General features: G+C 55.5%; 1 protein-coding gene across 3 annotated transcripts in view; it reads right to left on the reverse strand.

The window, feature by feature from the left end:
• MINDY4 (MINDY lysine 48 deubiquitinase 4) overlaps positions 1–17,994 on the reverse strand; it is a 116,977-nt gene that overhangs the window by 24,803 nt on the left and 74,180 nt on the right. For 2 of the 3 annotated variants that reach the window (XM_032644034.1, XM_032644035.1), the window contains exons 10-13: positions 17,598–17,699; positions 15,818–15,881; positions 14,601–14,666; positions 9,148–9,215 (exon numbers count right to left, since the gene is read on the reverse strand). In XM_032644034.1, coding sequence (XP_032499925.1) covers positions 9,148–9,215; positions 14,601–14,666; positions 15,818–15,881; positions 17,598–17,699 — 300 coding nt within the window. Of the gene's footprint in view, positions 1–9,147; positions 9,216–14,600; positions 15,882–17,597; positions 17,700–17,994 lie in introns of all 3 variants that reach the window. The other variant, XR_004351555.1, reaches the window with a different exon arrangement.

Consider the following 17,994-nt stretch of genomic DNA (forward strand, 5'->3'; position numbering starts at 1 on the left):
AAAGAAACAGAGGCTTCTGCTCTGCCCCAGAGAGGAGGCGATTCACACGGTGGGGCCATCGCCAGACCAGAGTTCTAGCCCTGTCTTGCCGTGTGGCCACAGACCTCTCCTCTCTGGGGCTCAGTCTCCCCTTCTGCAACATGAGGGACTTGCACAAGGGCAGGCAGTGTCCTGGGAGCAGGGGCTGAATCCATGGAGGGGCTGCCTGAGCTCTGAGGTTCCTACTTTCTGGGCTTCTGAGCTACAAGCTGTGATGGGCCCTCCCCTGGGACTGACCATTCCAGTCTAAAGAGCAGCTTATTCCTTCCACAGTCCTCCTGGGAGCTGGACAACACTGGGCCCCGGAAGAGTTCTGCATAGCCCGAGGACCCAGGCACCAGGCTGGGTGAGGGGGGAGCCAGGGCCTGATGAAGTCTGCCCCCTGAGACTGTCCTGCACTGGGGAACACTTTAGGGAACAGGACCTTGCCTGGATTTTAGATTGCAGGAGGCACAGAGTGTGGGGAGCCTGAGTGGACTTGCCCAGGGCATGGAAACTTACGAGGAAGGGCTTGGCCCTGGCTGCCCTGCCGCCAGCCTCCTCGGCATTCTGGAAGCCAAGGGCCAGAACCTGGACCAATGGTCTGGGGTGACGGCCTGACCCTGGGGGTGTCCAGTCCACCCACTGACAGAGGAAGGGGCTCTGCCCAGGATGCCAGCAAGGACGGCTTCTCCCAGCTCTGCCCGCATCGGCAGGTCCCAGAGACACTGCACTGCACCAAGAAACGGAACAAAGAGGACATCAGGGCTGGCAGAGCCTCCGGGGCCCCGCATTTTGCAGACGGGAGAATGGGTGGCTAGAGAAAGGACACAGCTGGCCCAGGGCTAGTGACAGGTGCCAGCCCACATTCAGGCTGAAGCCGGTCCTAGAACTCCACTGCCTCTGTCCAGCCCGCCCTCTGGCACAGGGCTCAGAAGGGCAGAGGTTCTGCCAATTGAGCAGCTTACAGTGCCCGAGCCTCGGATCTGCAGAGTCTGCGGCCTCAGACGCTTTCAGCGACACTGTCTTCCCTGAAGTCTTGTGAGGTCAGTGGGCAAGAGCGGCCATCTCTGTTCTACTGATTGGGAAACTGAGGCCCAGAAAGGAGAAGGGACTTGTGGTCACACAGCGTCAGGGACTGTGTCCCTGGCACCAACATCACACTGTCTGGGGTGGCCTGAAACACGTGATAGTCAACCCGGCCGGCCAGCTCTAGGCAGGTCCCTGAGCCCTGAAGCCCCAGTCCTGGTCCCCACCCTCCCCGGCTGGGACACAGCCTGTCCCTTCCCTCTGAAGCTTCCCCAACACACGACTGAACATATGAATCTGGGCATTTTGTGCAGAAGTTTCTGAATAAGAAGGAAAATATGTCCAAGTGGCCTACAAATGTGGTTCTGGTCTACAGCCAAAATTCACCTAAAATCAGTGTCCACAAGAGGAGGGGTCAACGGTCAGCGCAGTCCTGGACTTGGCGGAGTGACCTCGGGGAAGTCAACACCTCGCTCTCAGCCTGTGCTTTCATTTATAAAACCAGAGTCTCCGGGGACCTTCCAGGATGTGAACAAGTGTGCCTGGTCCACGACTCTGATATTTAAAACATCATGCCTAAAATAACTGGTAATTAACCGGGGAGGACCCAACCAGCCACCTCCCCTCCACCTGACCTCTAGGGCACCAGGCCTGGGGCACCACCACATTCCACTGGGTCAGCTCCTGCCTGTCCCTCCCAGGACACCCTCCCCCAGAGACTGCACCTTCCACTGCACTCCCTGCCACCTGCAGCAGCCTCCAGAAACAATCACCCATTGTTTGCTGGGACTTCTACTGACTCTCGAGGACAATATCAACAGCGAAAGGACAGCTGTGGAACAACTAAGAGAACATGGGCTCTGAAGTCAGAGAGCCTGGGATTCAAATCCAGCTGCTGCCGCTTACCGGTTGCTCCCTTCTCTGAGCCTCAGTTTCCCCACCTGTAAAATGGGTATGAAGACGCCTCCTTCTATTACAGACTGCTGTGAGAACTGAATGAGATGAACTATATAAAGCATCTGACAGTTGGTAAATGTAACTTCCTTTTTCCTGCAATACCAGCAACAACAACAACAAAACAATGACTGAGAGGTCATGATTCCTGCAACCTCCACTATTCGTGTCACGGCCAAAAACCCAGAATAAATGGAGTCTCCGCTCCCAGCGATTGAACTGTGGCCATGAATATCTGAAAAGGATTTGGATGTGGCCAGATATCGACTGTTTTCTCAGAAACGTCGACAGGGAACGGACAATGAGTCAGAATACCTGGGTGTCAGGCCCCCTCTGCCACCTGCGCTGGGTGACCTTTGGCAAATTTCTTTCTACCTCTGAGCCTTGGGTGTGTCATCCCCTGATGGAGGTTAACAATAACCACCTCAAAGAGTCGTTGCGATAAGAGCTGAGGCCATAAAAAGGCCTTGCAAACTGCAGACAGCTCCACAGGTTAGAGGGCACAGGTATTATTTCCATTCCGCAGGCACGGGCCCTAAAGAGGAAGGGGATCCAGGAAGCAGGGCAAGGAGAGTGAGGGACCTGCCTGGAGGAAGGAAGAGAAAGCAGAGATGCCCAAGCCCTTCCCCCACTGCCTTCCACCTCACCTCCCCCAGTCCTCTTCCACGTGCCGGCACCTTCCTTCCAACCGCGCCTCGAGGAGCCCTTCCCTGCAAAAACCCCTCTGCTAGCCTTCGCCTGCTCTACGTTCTTGCTGCCTGCCGCAACCCTTCCCACGTAACGCTCAGAGCCCTGCTGTCACCTCCTCCACAAAGGGACACACCTCCCTTGCCCCAGAGAGATGTGCCCCATCTCCCCGCAGACATCCCCTTCCTAAAAGCGCCCATCCCCTGCTTTTCGGGTGCCAGCCTTGCCCCTCCAGGTAGCAAGGACTTGGAGGGCCTGGGTTATATTGTGTCCGTCTGGCCCCATGGTGCCCAGAACTGGGCCCTAACCCTGCAGGTGCACAGCAAATGGGCCCTAAATGATGTGAGCCCGCCCAAACCCAGCCCTGCGGAACGGCTTCCAGAAGCTGGGTCCCAGGCCTTGTTTGGAGGCAGGCAGAAGCAAGATTCCCACCCAAACGGCTGAGGCTGGCCTGGAACAAAAGATTCTTTCAAAAGGTTAGTGGCTTGGGTGGGATGGGCAGGGTGGGAGGGAGGCGCGGGAGGGAGGAGATATGGGGATGTATGTATACGTATAGCTGATTCACTTTGTTATAGAGCAGAAACTAACACACCATTGGAAAGCAATTATACTCCAATAAAGGTGTTAAAAAAAAAAAAAAAAAAAAGGTTAACGGCCTCTCCCACCTCCTGAGGCCCGTCCTCTCTACCTGGGCACCTGAGCAAGCCCTTCGCGGAACAAGGAGGTATGTACAGCTCTGGGGTGAGTGGATAGGGGTGCTAGATGCACCGAGCATCAGGAGACCCTCCCAGCTCTGCCACTATCCCCGGCGTGGCCTGGGCTTGGTCGCCCTTCTCTGCATCCAGCCCTCCGGCTCTGTCTATGCGCAGACCTGCTGCCCTCAGCCACACCCCACTGGCACTCACGGGCCGTGACTTGCCACCTCAGCAGCCTGGGACCAGACTATGCCGGCTGAAATGAGGTGGACAAGCGTCAGTTTGGTCTGGGACTCCCTGGGGCCCTGCTTCCCATTCTCCCTCTAAGTGGGCAGACACAGCTGACCAGCGCCTGTCATTCCTCCCCCAGCCCGGGAAGGGAGATGCAGGCACAGAAGACTCGGGGGATGGTGTCAGCTGTGCGCCAACCTGCCCTTAATCCTCAGAACCTTGGTCCCCACGGCTGCAGGATGGGCTGATGGTCCCGGGCCTATGGGCCTGTCCCTTGGGTTGCTGGCAGCCCCCAAAGCCTGGGGTGGGCTGTTCCAGGCCAGCCCCAGCTGCTTGGGCGGGACACTTGCTTCTGCCTGCCTTCAAACACAGCCTGGGACCCAGCTTCTGGAGGCCGTTCCACAGGCCTGGGTATGGGCAGGCTCACACCATTTGGGGCCCGTTTGCTGTGCACCTGCAGGGGCCCAGGGCCCCTCCCTCTCTCCTCCGCCCCCAGATGAGGCTGGGCCTCCAGCAACTGCCTTCCTCGGGTTGGGGGAGCCAGCTGGAGAGCTATAGGATGGAGCTCCGCTCACTGCACAGGAGCTGGGGGCCCCCAGAAAAGGAACCTGGGCGAGGAAGGAAGGTCAGTCGAAGGAAGTGGGGTCTGGGTGGAGCATGTGCTGCTTCCGATGACAAAGGTACCAGCGAGCCCTTTGGGTCTGCCTCCCACCCACCACCACGGCCTCCTCAGACACGTCTGCTGAAAGCGCTCACTAGCACGGCCTCCACCAGAATCCGAGTCCAGGTTACAGGCGACTTGAGAAAGTTCCTCTCCTCCTGTTTCCCGGCTATAGTCCAAAGAGCCTGGCATGTCGGGAGGGAGGGCCATTTACCATCCTGCCCGGTCTCCCATGTCCCACCTGGAAGACCCAGGGGAGAAAGGCCAGGCTCCGTTCGGGGCTACAAAGCAGTTGTTGTCCCTATCGAGCCAGGGTACCCGGCCTGGGCAGTTCTATGTGCACCTCCCATCCTGGGCTGGGAGAGTTTAGGGGGTACGACAGGAGGGTGGAGGAGAACGCTGACAAGTCTCCTATCTTCTCCTCCCCCCAGCACGGCACAGCTAGGGCCACCCAAAACCTGGGCTTCTCAACCTCAACAGCCCCCTCCTCGAACCCTTACGCTGCCAACCACTGGCCCGCCCAGCCTCCCTGAGGTGCACTGGGAGCTTCGTCACTGCTTCTCTCCGCTTCTGAGAGTGGCCTGCAGGGCCTCCGTCAGGCCCCGATCTGACTCACCCCCGAGCTCAGGCCTGCTCTCGGCTCCTTGATACGTCTCATACCTCCAGTTCCTGACTACGCAGCCCGGCCCTTCCCCAGCCAGTGTGGTAGGTCCCTGGGGGTTTTGACCACCTTCCGGGGGAGCCCCTGAGTCTCGCCTGGCCACCATGAGGCATCAGGAACAGCGGCAGCCCGAGAAAAGGGTCCCTGGAGCCCGCCGTGCGGGAGGCTCCCCCGAGAACATGACAGAGACAGAGGAAAGAAGAGAGAAGAGACAGAATGGGGGACACCAAGTCCCAAAGACACTGTCTGCGTTCCTGGACCCAGCCACTCCCAAAGCCCCGGGCTTTTGATATGAATCCATTAATTGCATTGTTTTCTGCTTACGCCGGCTAAGAACTGTGCTTCCGTCACTTGCCTTCGCCCGACCGACACTCACGGCTGGGTTTCAGTTCAAGGCTGTTTCACTGTGTTGCTGTTTTCCCTCTGCTGGAGACGGTTACAAAGAACACAGAGCCACGTGGTGTGGAGGCTTCTTCACGCCCCCAGCGCCTGGCTTGTGCTGCTCGAAAATCACTTCCACTTCAGCAAATGACAAAGTACCGCCTATTTTGGACTTTCAAGATTGCCCTTGGGCACCCAAAGTTGCCACTGTAATGAATGCCAAAGGTCTACTGAATGAAAAGGTCTTCTTCACGAGCTGTCTCCTCTCACCACCCAGGCCTAAGTCACCCGGGGTGGCGGTGGCGGGCAGCGCCCGAGCCCTCCCCCGTGCCGAGGGGCTGGCCCATCCCTGCAGTGCGCTGTGCAGGGCTGGCCGGGAGCTGGCCTTGACCCCAGATACTTGGGCATCCTTGGGGCTTGTGAGAATGCGCTGGGGAAAGTTCTGGGCCATGCGGTTTGGAAAGCAGGGGAACTAGGAGAACATGAAAGCCTGTATGAGATTTACTGTAAGCAATTCGAGATCTTAGGAAAGAAAATAGATGGCTTGCAATCAAGCAGAAAATAATGAAACCTTCTCAAGCCTTTGCACACAGCCTGGGGTAAGCAAAACTCAAAGGCCAGCTTTGCCACTGTTCTTTCAGCCTCTGAGGGTGAAGTGTCCAGGCTGCACCCTGCTGCATTTGTGTCTGCCCATGGCGCCCTCACCCTGGCTCCACCCAGGGCTGGGGACAGCCCATGGACACGAGGCAAGGACTCTGTTGTGACAGCTGCCCCTGGGCCTCGGGCATGAGTCTCAGAGCCTTGCTAGGAGGGAGGGACGGCCATGCGCTCAGTCAGACTCACACTCCCGCACACACACAATCAAGTCACCCTTCACACAATCTCAGACACAACCACCAAAACCCACATCATCTCACACCCAGCCCCTCAGACTCACCCATCTCCCGTCCACACACGCCCTGCCACAAACGCACACATACTCACACTGGGTTCGGCTGCGTTTCCCAGCCCCTCCTCCCCCAGCTCCACTTCTCCTGGCCGAACAGCATATGATTTGAGACTTGCTCTCTTTTTTGGGCTACCAGGTCATGTGTTCGACTGCCCAAAGTAGCACAGGATCACCCTGAAATGGTATCAAAGGGTTCAGCAAAGCTAAAACTGGACCCCAGAGCAGGAAGGCCCTTGGGATTGCCTGGTCCTGTGGTTTTTAAGCTGTGTTTGCGGAACTGGGGCTTCCCCCTAAGAGCGGTCTCCTGGCACCAGGGAGGACCCATCACCCATTGCAGGACGTCCCTGTGGCCATGTCTCCACCACAAGGCACCAAGCCAAGACTGAGGGCAAGACAGGACAGCACGGGCCACAGGAGGCTCCTGAGAACAGCTGGGAGAGGATGGGACCAGCAGCGGCCGCTATCCAAGGCCCGCCACCCGCCCAGAGCCCTGCCAAGCACACCACATGTATTTTTTCATTTAATCTTGTGAGGCAGGAATTATCATCCTCATTTTACAGAGTAAGAAACTCAAGCTCAAAGGAGTTTGGAGTCAGGCCTGAAACCAAGTCTGTTTTATTCCCAAGTTCAGGTCCTTAAACAGCAAACCCAGAGAACCCCATCTGGGACCAGGCTGCCTGGGTTGAGCTGTGTGACTTTGGGGCAAGTCACTTGCCTCTCAGAGCCTCGCCTCCTCACCTGAAAGACAGAGATGGTGATGGTGATTGCAACAGTGACCCCTAACAGGGTTGCCGCGGGGATTATATGCGTCCCGTGTAAAATGCTACAGCAAAGGCTCTGGCACACAGGAAGCTTGCTAGATGCAGGTTGCTTTCCTTCTTACTGCCGATAAGAATGTTCTCTATGCTGTCTTCTTAGAAGGAGGGAAAGGGAGGCCACAGGAGTAAGACAACTCCCACCAAAGCACTGCCGGGGCCAGGCTGCCCATAGCTGCCCTGGGAGGCTTCGGAACCACTGGCCTCCAGGACCCAGGGGCCCTAAGCAGGAGAGACTGTCTTTATATACTCTCTCTGGGGACAAGGGGAAGGAGGGGACCCCCACAGCGTTATGTGTGTCTGTGTGTGTATCCATGTGTCTCTGTGTATATCTGTGTCTGTCTCTTTGTGCCCGTGTGTCTGTCTGTGTGTATCTGTGTGTCTCGGTGTGTGTGTGTGTCTGTGACTGGTGGAGGGGGATGGGCATGGCCACACCGTGACTCTTCAGGCCCAGGGGCACGAGGCTGTGCAGGTCCAGCGAGGTAGCCCCCCCCCCGACACAGATGCCCCACAGGTGCCACGACCTAGGCAGGGACTGACCCCTGCGTGGCTTGATTGGACGAGACGGGGAGGTGGCAGAAACAGCCCCAGTGCTCCAGCTCTGGACAACGTGAAGCACAGCCTGGACATGGGGCCCCGGAGGCCCCTCAGATGGGCAGGGCTGCCAGAGCAGCTCCCTAAGGAGTGTGCATGTGAACAGGGTGCCCGGCCCCCAGGCTGGCAAGCCCCGTGGCACCTAGAGCAGACACACTGAGCACAGAGACCTTGACCCTCAGAGCCAAGGGGCCCCCATACAGATGGGGAAACTGAGGCCAAGAGGACTGCAAAAGGGCCTGGCCCTCCTGAGAGCTCAGCTTCCCCTCAGGGAGCTCAAGGGTCTCACCCACACACCCGTCAGCCCAGGGATTAGCAAACCCAGGCCTGGGGAGAAGGCAGGGCGGCTTACGGTCTCCGTGCACGTGAGCCCGGCCAGGAATGAATCATATCATTATGGCAGGATTAGAAGGAAAATGCCATTAGAAAGTGCACACACATGCATTTAATAAGGTCAGGAGCAGCGAGCAGCAGGCAGGCTAGCAGCACGAGGCCGCAGAGCCCCTGCCCTCCTCCGCCCGCCCGCACCAGAGGCCACGGGGAACTCGGACAGGGCCCGCCCAGGACCAGGAGCGGGGGGCGAGCGTCTCCTTCTGCCGGGCCTCCCCAGCCTGGGCTCCCCACGGCTACTCTTTCCGCCTCCCCAGTCCCCAGGGCCCGCCTGCTCAGAGCTGTTCCCAAATCTTCCCAACACCACGCACTCCAGCAAAGTGCAAATTCATTCCCCCAGGTCTCCACGCCCTCTGGGGTCTGCGCTCTGCTGGGAAGTGGATGGGGCAATCGATTGTACTTTAGAAACCTATTAATGTGCTGTTAATCTGCTCCCCTCCCTAGAGACATAATGCCCAGGTGACAAGTACAGAAAAGAGGCCTAGAAAGCTCCTAGGGAACGAGGGTGATGGCGGAACTCCAGTTCTCGGGCAGCCCGGGAGGCCGCGTTTGATAAGGATGCATGGAGTCCAAGCCGGGGACCCAGCCTCCCTGCTCCCCCGGCCTCCAAGGCCCCGGGGCACACTCAGCCCCTCAGGGTTGGCCCTAGACACGAACCTTGACGCCTTCGGGACTGCCTTGACCTACAGCAAGTTCACAGGGCCCTCAGTCGTCTCCCAGTTCTTATGTCCCCGCACATGTCTCGGGGGAGTCCACGTGTGTGCTCAAGTACGCGCCCACTGCAGTACCGCTGGGACACCAGGGAGGCTGTAAGCTCTTTGGGGCGTCTTTTGGATCCGGATCCCATGCACTCCCCAGCACATGTGGGGAGACGGAGGAGAAGGTAGCACTGAACACACATGTACAAAGAATGTAACTGTTCTCTCTCCTCTGTCCAGCCAGCTGCCCCTAGCCCACTGCTTCATTCATCCATGCTCACTACGCACCCACTGCGTGCCCAGCTCTGCCCTGGGCTCTGGGGAGGCAGCAGTGAACCAGACAGACAAGCCCGGCTCCTGGAAATGAATGAGGAAGATACTCACAGCTCTGTGGACCTGGACAGGATGGCCGACAGGGTGAGCAGGACACATCCATAGGGGCCTGCTTCAAACTGGGAAGAGGAGAGAGGAATGAGAACCCAGCAAGTGTGTGCACCTCCCTCCTGTCACTTCCTTGGGGACCACGACCCAGGGAGCAGCCTGACCCCGAGCCAGCTGCTTCCAGCCAGGTCTCGGAGGTCGCCAGGTAGCCCCATGGCCAATCCCATGCAGGTCTCACTAACCAGACTCCCTAAGGGACGAGGGGCACACCAGCCTGAGTGACAATGGAGCAGATGCAGTGCCCGCCGAGGAAGAGCCCACGACCTCCGAGCCCCAGAAGTTCACGGACAGCAGTGGCCTGGGCCAGCCTCCACTACCGTGCAAGCGTCTTCTCTCATTATCACATTTAAAACTATCCCGGGCCTGTGCTATAAATACTGTTATTACTGCCCTCTGCCACGTGAGGAAACTGGGGCTCAGAAACTGAGTGACTGGCCCAAGGTCACACAACTTGCAAGCAGCCCAATGGGTATCCAGGGGACTCCATCTGATTCCAAATCCCTAACTCCTAAGGGATCCTAAGAACTGCACTGGGCAGAGAGTAGCAGAGAGCAGGTTGGAGGAGAATCGGGTGGGGAGGTGCCAGTGAGGTGAGCATGGCAAGTACAAGAGCAGATCCCATCGTTTCAAATTTTTTTGTTCATTGTGGATTGTCTGAGATTACTTTTAATAGTTTTAAACTATTGCACTAAAATATTATTTATGCTGCTTACTGAGGTTTGGGGGACCCCTTTGAATTTGGGGAGCGCCTCACTCGTCTTCCCATCTTCCCCTAGTCCTGACCCTGGTCTGGAGCCCAGAACCTGGGGGCCTGGCTGCCTGGGTTTACATCCCGGCTCTGCCACTCCTAGCTATGTGACCACGGGGACATTTCTTAACTTCTCTGCCCCATCTCCTCATCTGTAAGACAAAGACAATAAAAATAGGACCCATCCTCATGAGGTTGGTGTGAAGATTAAGTGAGATCATCCTTGTGAAGCACTTCAAACAGGGCCTGACACCTGTGTTAGCTGCTAGTATGATGCTGGGTCCTCACTGCCCACGTGTCCAGTGAGCCCAGCGGGCCACGGATTAATGGGATGGACTATGTCATTTCTGCTTCCTGAAGGAACACTGTCTCCTGACTGCAAATGAGTGAGAAGGCCTTACTCATCCCACTATGGGACAACAATTCCACTTTCGGAATTGGTGATGAAGATGCTGCCTGTTACAATAGTCAGTGTTCCTTATGGGGTGATCAGTTTCTTTTTGAACTTAAAACTAAAAAAGAAAGCTTACTTTCCTGAAACAATGAGAATCATATAACTTATCATACTGCCATTTTGCCTTGGCTGCCAGGAAGCTCAGAGCCAAATATGATGTTCAAACTACTCAAACTATTTTAGCTCAAACTTCTGATAGAATTATCTTTTCTTTTCCTCAAAATATAGACTGTATCAAGGGAAGACAAATACTGTATGTTATCACTTATATGTGGAATCTAAAAAATAAAACGAATTAATACAACAAAAGAGAAACAGACTCACAGATACAGAGAACAAATCAGTGGTTACCAGTGGGGAGATGGAAAGGGGGAGGGGCAGGATAGGGGTAGGGATTAAGAGGCACAAACTATTATGTATAATATAAATAAGCAACACGGACATATTATACAGCACAGGGAAATATAGTCATTATTTTATAATCACTTTAAATGGAGTATAATCTATAAAAATATAGACTCACTATGTTGTACACCTGCAACTAATATAATATTGTAAATGAACTATATATACTTCAATTAAAAATATAGATTTATATTTTCTAAATATCATATATGTATATAGTCTTTATTTTCACCCAATAATTCAATTCATCAGTCATTCAAGAAGAAACAATTACTGCCTGACCTTTTTGTGCCAAGAGGATGCTCCCTGCTAAAGCTATACTTGTGAACAAGGTGGACATGGATCTGCCCTCACGAGAAGGAACTCAGGAAAGAGAGAATAATAAGCAACTTGAAAAAAGTGGGGAAGGGGCTCTGCACTGATGGGAAAAACAAGGTTCCCTGGAAACGCACAGGAAGGGCCTTCAATGCAGACTTAGGGCTTAGGGAAGGAGGGAGCGTCAAGGAAGGCTTTCCGGAGGAAGTGATATCTAGACAGAAGCCCAAGGGACAAGGAGGAATCAGAAAAGGGAACGTTGTTCCAGGTGAGAGGAGAAGTACATGCAAAGGCCCAGAGGCAAGAGAGGGAAGGTTTACCATGGCTGGAGCACAGAAAAAACCCCGAGGACATCATTTTTTTAAAATAATTACCTTTAAATCTTTTTTTGGAAGCAGAAATGGAATGAATGAATCAACAATAATCTTAAATCAATGTCACCTTAATTCTGTGATCTCAGGCCAGTCACTTCACTTCTGTTGTCCTCAGTCTCCCATTTGCAAAATGAGGACAACAAATACCTCCCTTGCATGTTTCCTTAGGTTACGCTGCATGTCCTATGAGGCCAGGTCGGTGGAAGTGCTCTGACAATTGCAAAGAGGAATGCTGATGTCCCTGCGCAGGCGGACAGAGGCCTGGGAGGACTCGGGCCACCAGTGCCCTTGTCACAGCTCTACTACAGTCTTGTTTGTTGCCTCAAGGAGGGACAAAGCTCTCTCAGTCTCAGTTTCCCCTTCTGAAATGCCTACCTACTTCTGCCCTGGACTTGCACACTGTCCTGGGGAGGCCACGGCACTTCCTGGGTCTGTCTCCCCCACTGCCGTGCCTTCCTACTCGCGGGACTGCAATGAAGTAAGGAACACAGGCTCCCGCTGTAAGCCAGGAGTCTGTGTAAACGTGGAGAACTATTATTATACTCAGGCCAGCATTTTCCACAGTCCTTGGGACACATCCAAGGGGACCTCATCCTGAGCCGTGGATATGTCCCTGCTTGTGGACAGGTTAGGTGAGACTGCGGAGGGCAGGGACATGATCCCCGCCTGGGGCCTCTGGCCCTTGCCGGATGGAACACGACTGAATGGCACCAATATCCCATTTTGTTTTTAAAACATTTATTATCATAAAATTATCTCATCAAATTCCAGCTGCCAAGCCATGGAAGGCCACAGGGCGAAATGCCTGCACTGAAAGGAGAGTCCAGGCAGGCAACCGGGCCAGAACCCACCAGCAGGGTCTGGAAGAATGTCTGGTACCGCTTGGGAAGAAGGGGTCGTTCCACCGAGCTGCTCTGGCCCAGGAGAGACCTGAGTCCACCAAGAACCCCAGTGGGAGGCAGGGGTGGGAGCATCCCCCAGTTCGCAGGGGGCGGCAGCCAGACATCTCACCAGGAGGGTGAGCGGTAATGAAAACACAGCAAGGAGGCTGTTTATTTTGGGCAGACGTGGTTCAGTGTTCATTTCCAGGCCTGGCACGAGGAACCCCTCCTAGGCCCAGACCATGAAAAATGAATTTGGTGAGGGCAGTGCTGAGGCAGCTCAACGGCTTCCAGCAAAAACAGAATTTCAACTGCAGGGAGAAAACAACACCTTCCAGAGCGAGGGCCAAATGGTGACCGCGCGTACCCAGGGATCAAGGCCAGGAGAGGGGGGAAAATTGCTCTGAGCCCAGAGGTGTGGCAGGAAGTAGGCGGCTCCCGCCCCTGGCAAGGGTCCCACTCTCAGAACCTCTTTCACACTCACTGTCTTGCTCGGGCTTCATCGAAACCCTGTGGGTACAGGCCAAGGGAGGAGGGAGACCCCCTCTATAGACAAGGATGTAGACGATTTTGGTGCTGAAGGGCCACCCCAGGGCCTCAGGGGCAATGATGGGGCCTCAGATCCTGGTGTCATGTGAGCAATCACCCCAGGGCCCCTCCCTTGCCCCACACGGCTTCCCTCCTCCAGCTCTGCGTCACCTGACAGTGTGAACACAGGTGCCCTTGGTCCTGGCCTCCCTGAATGCACACTGATGCTGTCAGGATTTGCTCGTCTCTCAGATGCATTGCTGTATTCTCACACTGCTCTGGTATGTTTAATAAGAGGTGTCCTTTCTGCTTATTTAAATCGCCTGGTCCTTAATTTGGAAGACATTCTTTCCCATGCGTTTAAGGTTCTTCTTTAAGAATCACAGTTGGACAGTAAAGAGCTGGAAGTTACCCGCTAACTAACTGCTCCATCTTCCACTTTCCAGATGAGGCCACTGAAGCCCCGTGACTGTCCTGAGGCCACCTGTGACCAAGGAATAAGGCAAAGGAGGTCCCGGGGCCTCTGCTCCAGGCACCCCATGGCCCTGAGCCGGTGGTGAGCACGCTGCATCTACAGACTGCCCACTGGGTTATGCTCATGAAGAACCAGAGAAAGCCAGGGAACAAGAGACAGCCAGCCCAGGACTTCCAGCGCCAAGGCCAGGACCCCTCCTACATCAGAGCCCCTCCCACACACCTGCGGGACAGGCTGACGCAGAAAGGCTGCTTCTCTCTGCCATGCTTCCCTCAAGGTTACCTTACGTGATCATCACCATGGTGATGAAACACCCACAACGAAAGCTAACGACCCCCGAGAACACGGAGCAGGACACAGTGGCTCCAGGCAAACGCTTTGCACAGCGCTCTGAGGCAGGCACCGTTGTCATCAGCCACATGGCACACAGGAGGAAACTGAGGCACGGGGGGGTCCAGTAAGTTGCCCAAGGTCACAGAGCTACTAAGGGGTGTAACCTAGATGCAAACATCCACTGACGCTGACGGGCTCCAGAGACAATGCTCTTCACCCACCCCCCGGAGCATTCAACGACCTCCTCCACAAAGCCCCGAGACTACAGCCCAACTCTGAACTCCCTCAGCCCTCTGATGGGCTGCTCCCAGGCCCTGGCTGGGTTCCACCCCATCTCACAGCCTGGAGCAGGTGCACGGCTCTCCTCCAGTAGAAAGGATGCTCCGGAGGCCCCTCCGGGCCCAGCCCTGCCTCCCAGGACACCAAGCGAGGTCCTCTACTATCAGGATCTCCATCAACGGTGCTCAGACCTCCAACCCAGCCCAGGAACCCATGTCCTAGTCACCTCCCCAGATGGTGCTGAGCCCCACTCACTGACGAAGTATTCTTTACCTGCAGAGGTAGCTGCTTGCCCTCGGACAGAGAGAAAGCTCTCATAACCACAGTCTGATAGCTGCTCCCCTTCAGCCTGACCCCGCTCCCTCCCTGCTTCCGCAGCCCCCGCCACAGCGGCTCCCTTTACCTGTAGCCATGGTCAGCCCTCCAGGAAATAGTGGCAGAGGTCAGACCCTCTGCCCCCAAGCCCACTCTTCTCCAGCCGACATCGCCCCACTACTCCAGGGTGGGGATGAACGGGGAACACCCCCAGTTCACTAGCATGTCTCCCACAGAGAAAGCAGAAGCTTAGCAACGCACATCCCACAGACTAAACCATTGTTCATACCTGATGGACGCTCTGTTGAAGAAAAGTCACCAGTTCCTCGTAGCAGGTCAAACTGTGGAGTATGAGCTGGGAAACACAAACACACAGGGTGAACTGCCCAAGCCCGGTGGACGGTCCCCCATGCTGGATTAGTTTCTGTGGCCCTAACTTCAGCAGCTGCAAGACCCCACTGGGGAATGTCTCTGCAGTCAGAGAGCGGCGACCTCGGGAGCGGGGGTGGAGAGGCACTCCTACACCTGTGTGTGATTTAAAGGCTGCAGGGCCCAGCTGGGGTCTCTGGGGCTCCCGCCCTGCAGCAACACTGGGCCTGCCTTTAGAGGCCCCAGGATTGGAGACATCACGGAACTAAAGCCACAGAGCCAGCATCATGCATGGATGGCCCTGACGGGCGGGGCTGCACCCTGCAGGCTAGTCACAGATATCTGAGGAGCACCTTGGGGGCGGGGAGGGTGGGGGGACAGGGGAGTACAGGGTGGGTGACCCACTCAGGTCGCCATCACCAGGCCTGTTCTAAGCCCAGCAGGCGGTGCCGTGAGTTCAGTGCAAAGCAGTGGTTATGCGTCTCCTGTGCTTTCTCATGCAGGTCAGAAAACAACACTTTCACAGATAACATCCAACAAAGTGAGATGCTTAATTAAGATCCCAGGGCCACACATGCCCAAAAGGTCAAAGGGAACAAGCTAAGTAAAACAAAAATCCTCAGTGAAGAGGAGGTTAATTTGTGGGAGAGTCTCAGAGTTTCCACATTTTCACACGTCTCTCATTTCTCTCCTGTCCTTTGTCTTACTTGGGTCTGGCCTTCCAGCTGGTGCTCCGTCCATCAAAGCTCTTCTCTGCTAACTTCCTCTCCCTTGCACCCCCACTACCCTCTCATGGCAATCCCAGAGAGGATACTATGACATAAAGGGGGACACGGGGGAGGCTGGGGTTTAGCCAAAAGGCATGGTGCATCGAACGCTGGAGGGACGTCAGGTTCTGTACAAGCTCAACACGACGGGGCGCCCATCGGACTTTTGGCCATAAAGCCAGTTCTGGCCAGAGCTCATCCCAAAGGCCCCCGCCTCTGCCCGCACCCCAATCCCAGGTGGAGGATTCTGCTGGCCTGGGCCACAGGGAAGGTTGGCCCATCCCCAACTGAGGAAGGATTTACTTATATGAAAGGAGACTGTCCCCAAACAAAGCCAAAGGTTGCGTGATAATTTTCCAGAAAGCCGTACTGTTTCTAAGACTCCATCTGCTTTGTATTTCCCGGTTGGACTGAACTGCTGTGTTCTCGAAGCCCTAAAAAGGAAAGGGAGATGCATGAGTCTCTGCGTGGAGAGAAGACATGCCCCAGAGCCAGGGCAAAACCACATGGGCTGCTCAATGAGGACAAACCAAAAGGTGGCCCAAAGGAAAGAAGGGAGCCAAGTGCACCTCGTTTCCCTGCTTTGAACTCACCCGCTAGGCCGGGTCCGGAGAACTCCACTAAACGGGAGGGGGTAGAGGTGCGGGTGCTAATATGGGTTGGAAAAGAGACAGCCGAAGGAGAGCTCGGGATAACCAAACCCAAATCCTGGGAGCAGGAAGTCTGCCTCTCACCCACCGACGAGCATGCTGCCAGACTAAGGAATGCTCACTTGCCCTTCGTCTTCAGGGACTTGAGGCAAGTCCAGCCTCTGCCCTCTTGGAGGACATCTGTTTACACAGCACCTGCATGTGCGGCCCTGGAAGGCATGGACTAGAAGCTGCATTTGGGTGTGGGGCCACTATGACATTAGCCTGCTGTGCAGCCTTGGACCAGCCACCGCCCCTCTCTGGGCTTCTGTTTCCTAATCTGTAAAGTAAGGAGAGATTGAATTTTTGCCCCATATGCTCTCAAGGCTGCCATGCAGATCCTAAGGGCCAAGGTTTGTAAGTTACCTGGAACATGGGTACCAAGGACAAGCACTCGATAAGAACAATAGTGATAACGATGATAATACCTAACACTGACACGATACTTAGTATGATCCAGACCTTATCCTAAGTGCTTCATACTATTACTTATCACTAATTTATATGGATAAATTATTTAAACTGATGGATATTATCATTCATTATATACCATTTTATTTATGTTGACTTGTTCAATTCCCACATTCACCCCATTAAGTAATCATTACTATCACCCCTATCTTCCAGGTGAGTAAACAGGCTAGGCACAGAGAAGTCGACTCGGTTAGTCAAGGTCACAGAGCCAACAAGCAACAGCACTGGGGGTCAGCCTTTGGAGTCTCTTAAGTTCTGTGCTCTACTGACCACTGTGCCCCCTTCCAGGGTGTGGCCCTTGTATCCAAAGGGCACCCCCTTGACTAAAGCTTAGCCACACAGCTGGGATGACGTGATGCTTCCACTCTGAAGGGTCAGGCTGAAAAGCCGGCAGACCATCCACATAGATTACGAGGATGGTATCCTCCACCAGTAGGACAGAGGTAGCAGAGAAGACTGCGCTGGCTCCACCGCTGATCTCTCACCTCCCTGAGTCTCCTCACTGGAACGGGGATCCAAGTGACAGAGCAAATAGGAGTGTGCTTTGGGGACTTGGGGGAGCAGTACAAATGACTGGGTCGACCTAGAGGCTGCTTTCCGAGGCCTCCGGATCAGAGAAATGTAGAGGGGAGCAAGCTGCCGGTGGCGGGCCGGGGATGGGGGCATGGGTTTTCTCAGGCTGGTTACATCCGCCAGCACCCCCTGTAGAGAGGGATCCCCAGATCTGACCCCTCTCGACCGGAGCCATGTGGAGGGCTGGCCCTCCCCTGGTGTGGGGCTGCCCAGCACATCAGGTCAACTCTCTGGTCTCCTCCTGGCCTGGAGCACAGGGCAGGGGTCTGGGAGGACACAGACACAGTCCTCAGGCCCAGACGGCCTGTGTGAGACGATGATTTCCCCAAGGACAGGAAAGCGCACAGCCAGCTGGCCTGTAGCTGTGCCCGCCCGAGGTGGAGTGGTAGCAACACAGCCCAGGGAAGCACTTACAGTGTGACCACGGCTCTCTTGTGGCCTCCAGCCCGCCACACAATGTCCGCGATGGCCAGGGCCAGGCAGCGGGTCCTAAGGGCGTTTGAAGGCTGCAGCTGCCTGAGGACGAAAAGGGAAGTGTGTTTATGCCTATGGGGACAGACATCAGAGACAGCGCAGCCCTGTGGAAGATGGCCTGTCCTCTCCTCTGCTGCCCAGCGGAGCCCTGCGGCCCAGGGGCTCGGGCAGAGCCTGGGAGGAGGGCCTCTGCAGATGAAGACCAAGGGAAGAGCTGTGAGGGAGGGGCCCTGGCAGGGCTGGAGGAGGAACAGGCTGAGGAAATCACCCACGGGAGCGAGTGGGCCTCTGGAGACTCGGCAGGGCCTGGAGCGGTGGGAGAAAAGGCTGCAGGTTC

Source organism: Phocoena sinus, chromosome 9, assembly GCF_008692025.1.
Source record: "Phocoena sinus isolate mPhoSin1 chromosome 9, mPhoSin1.pri, whole genome shotgun sequence".
NCBI lineage: Eukaryota > Metazoa > Chordata > Mammalia > Artiodactyla > Phocoenidae > Phocoena > Phocoena sinus.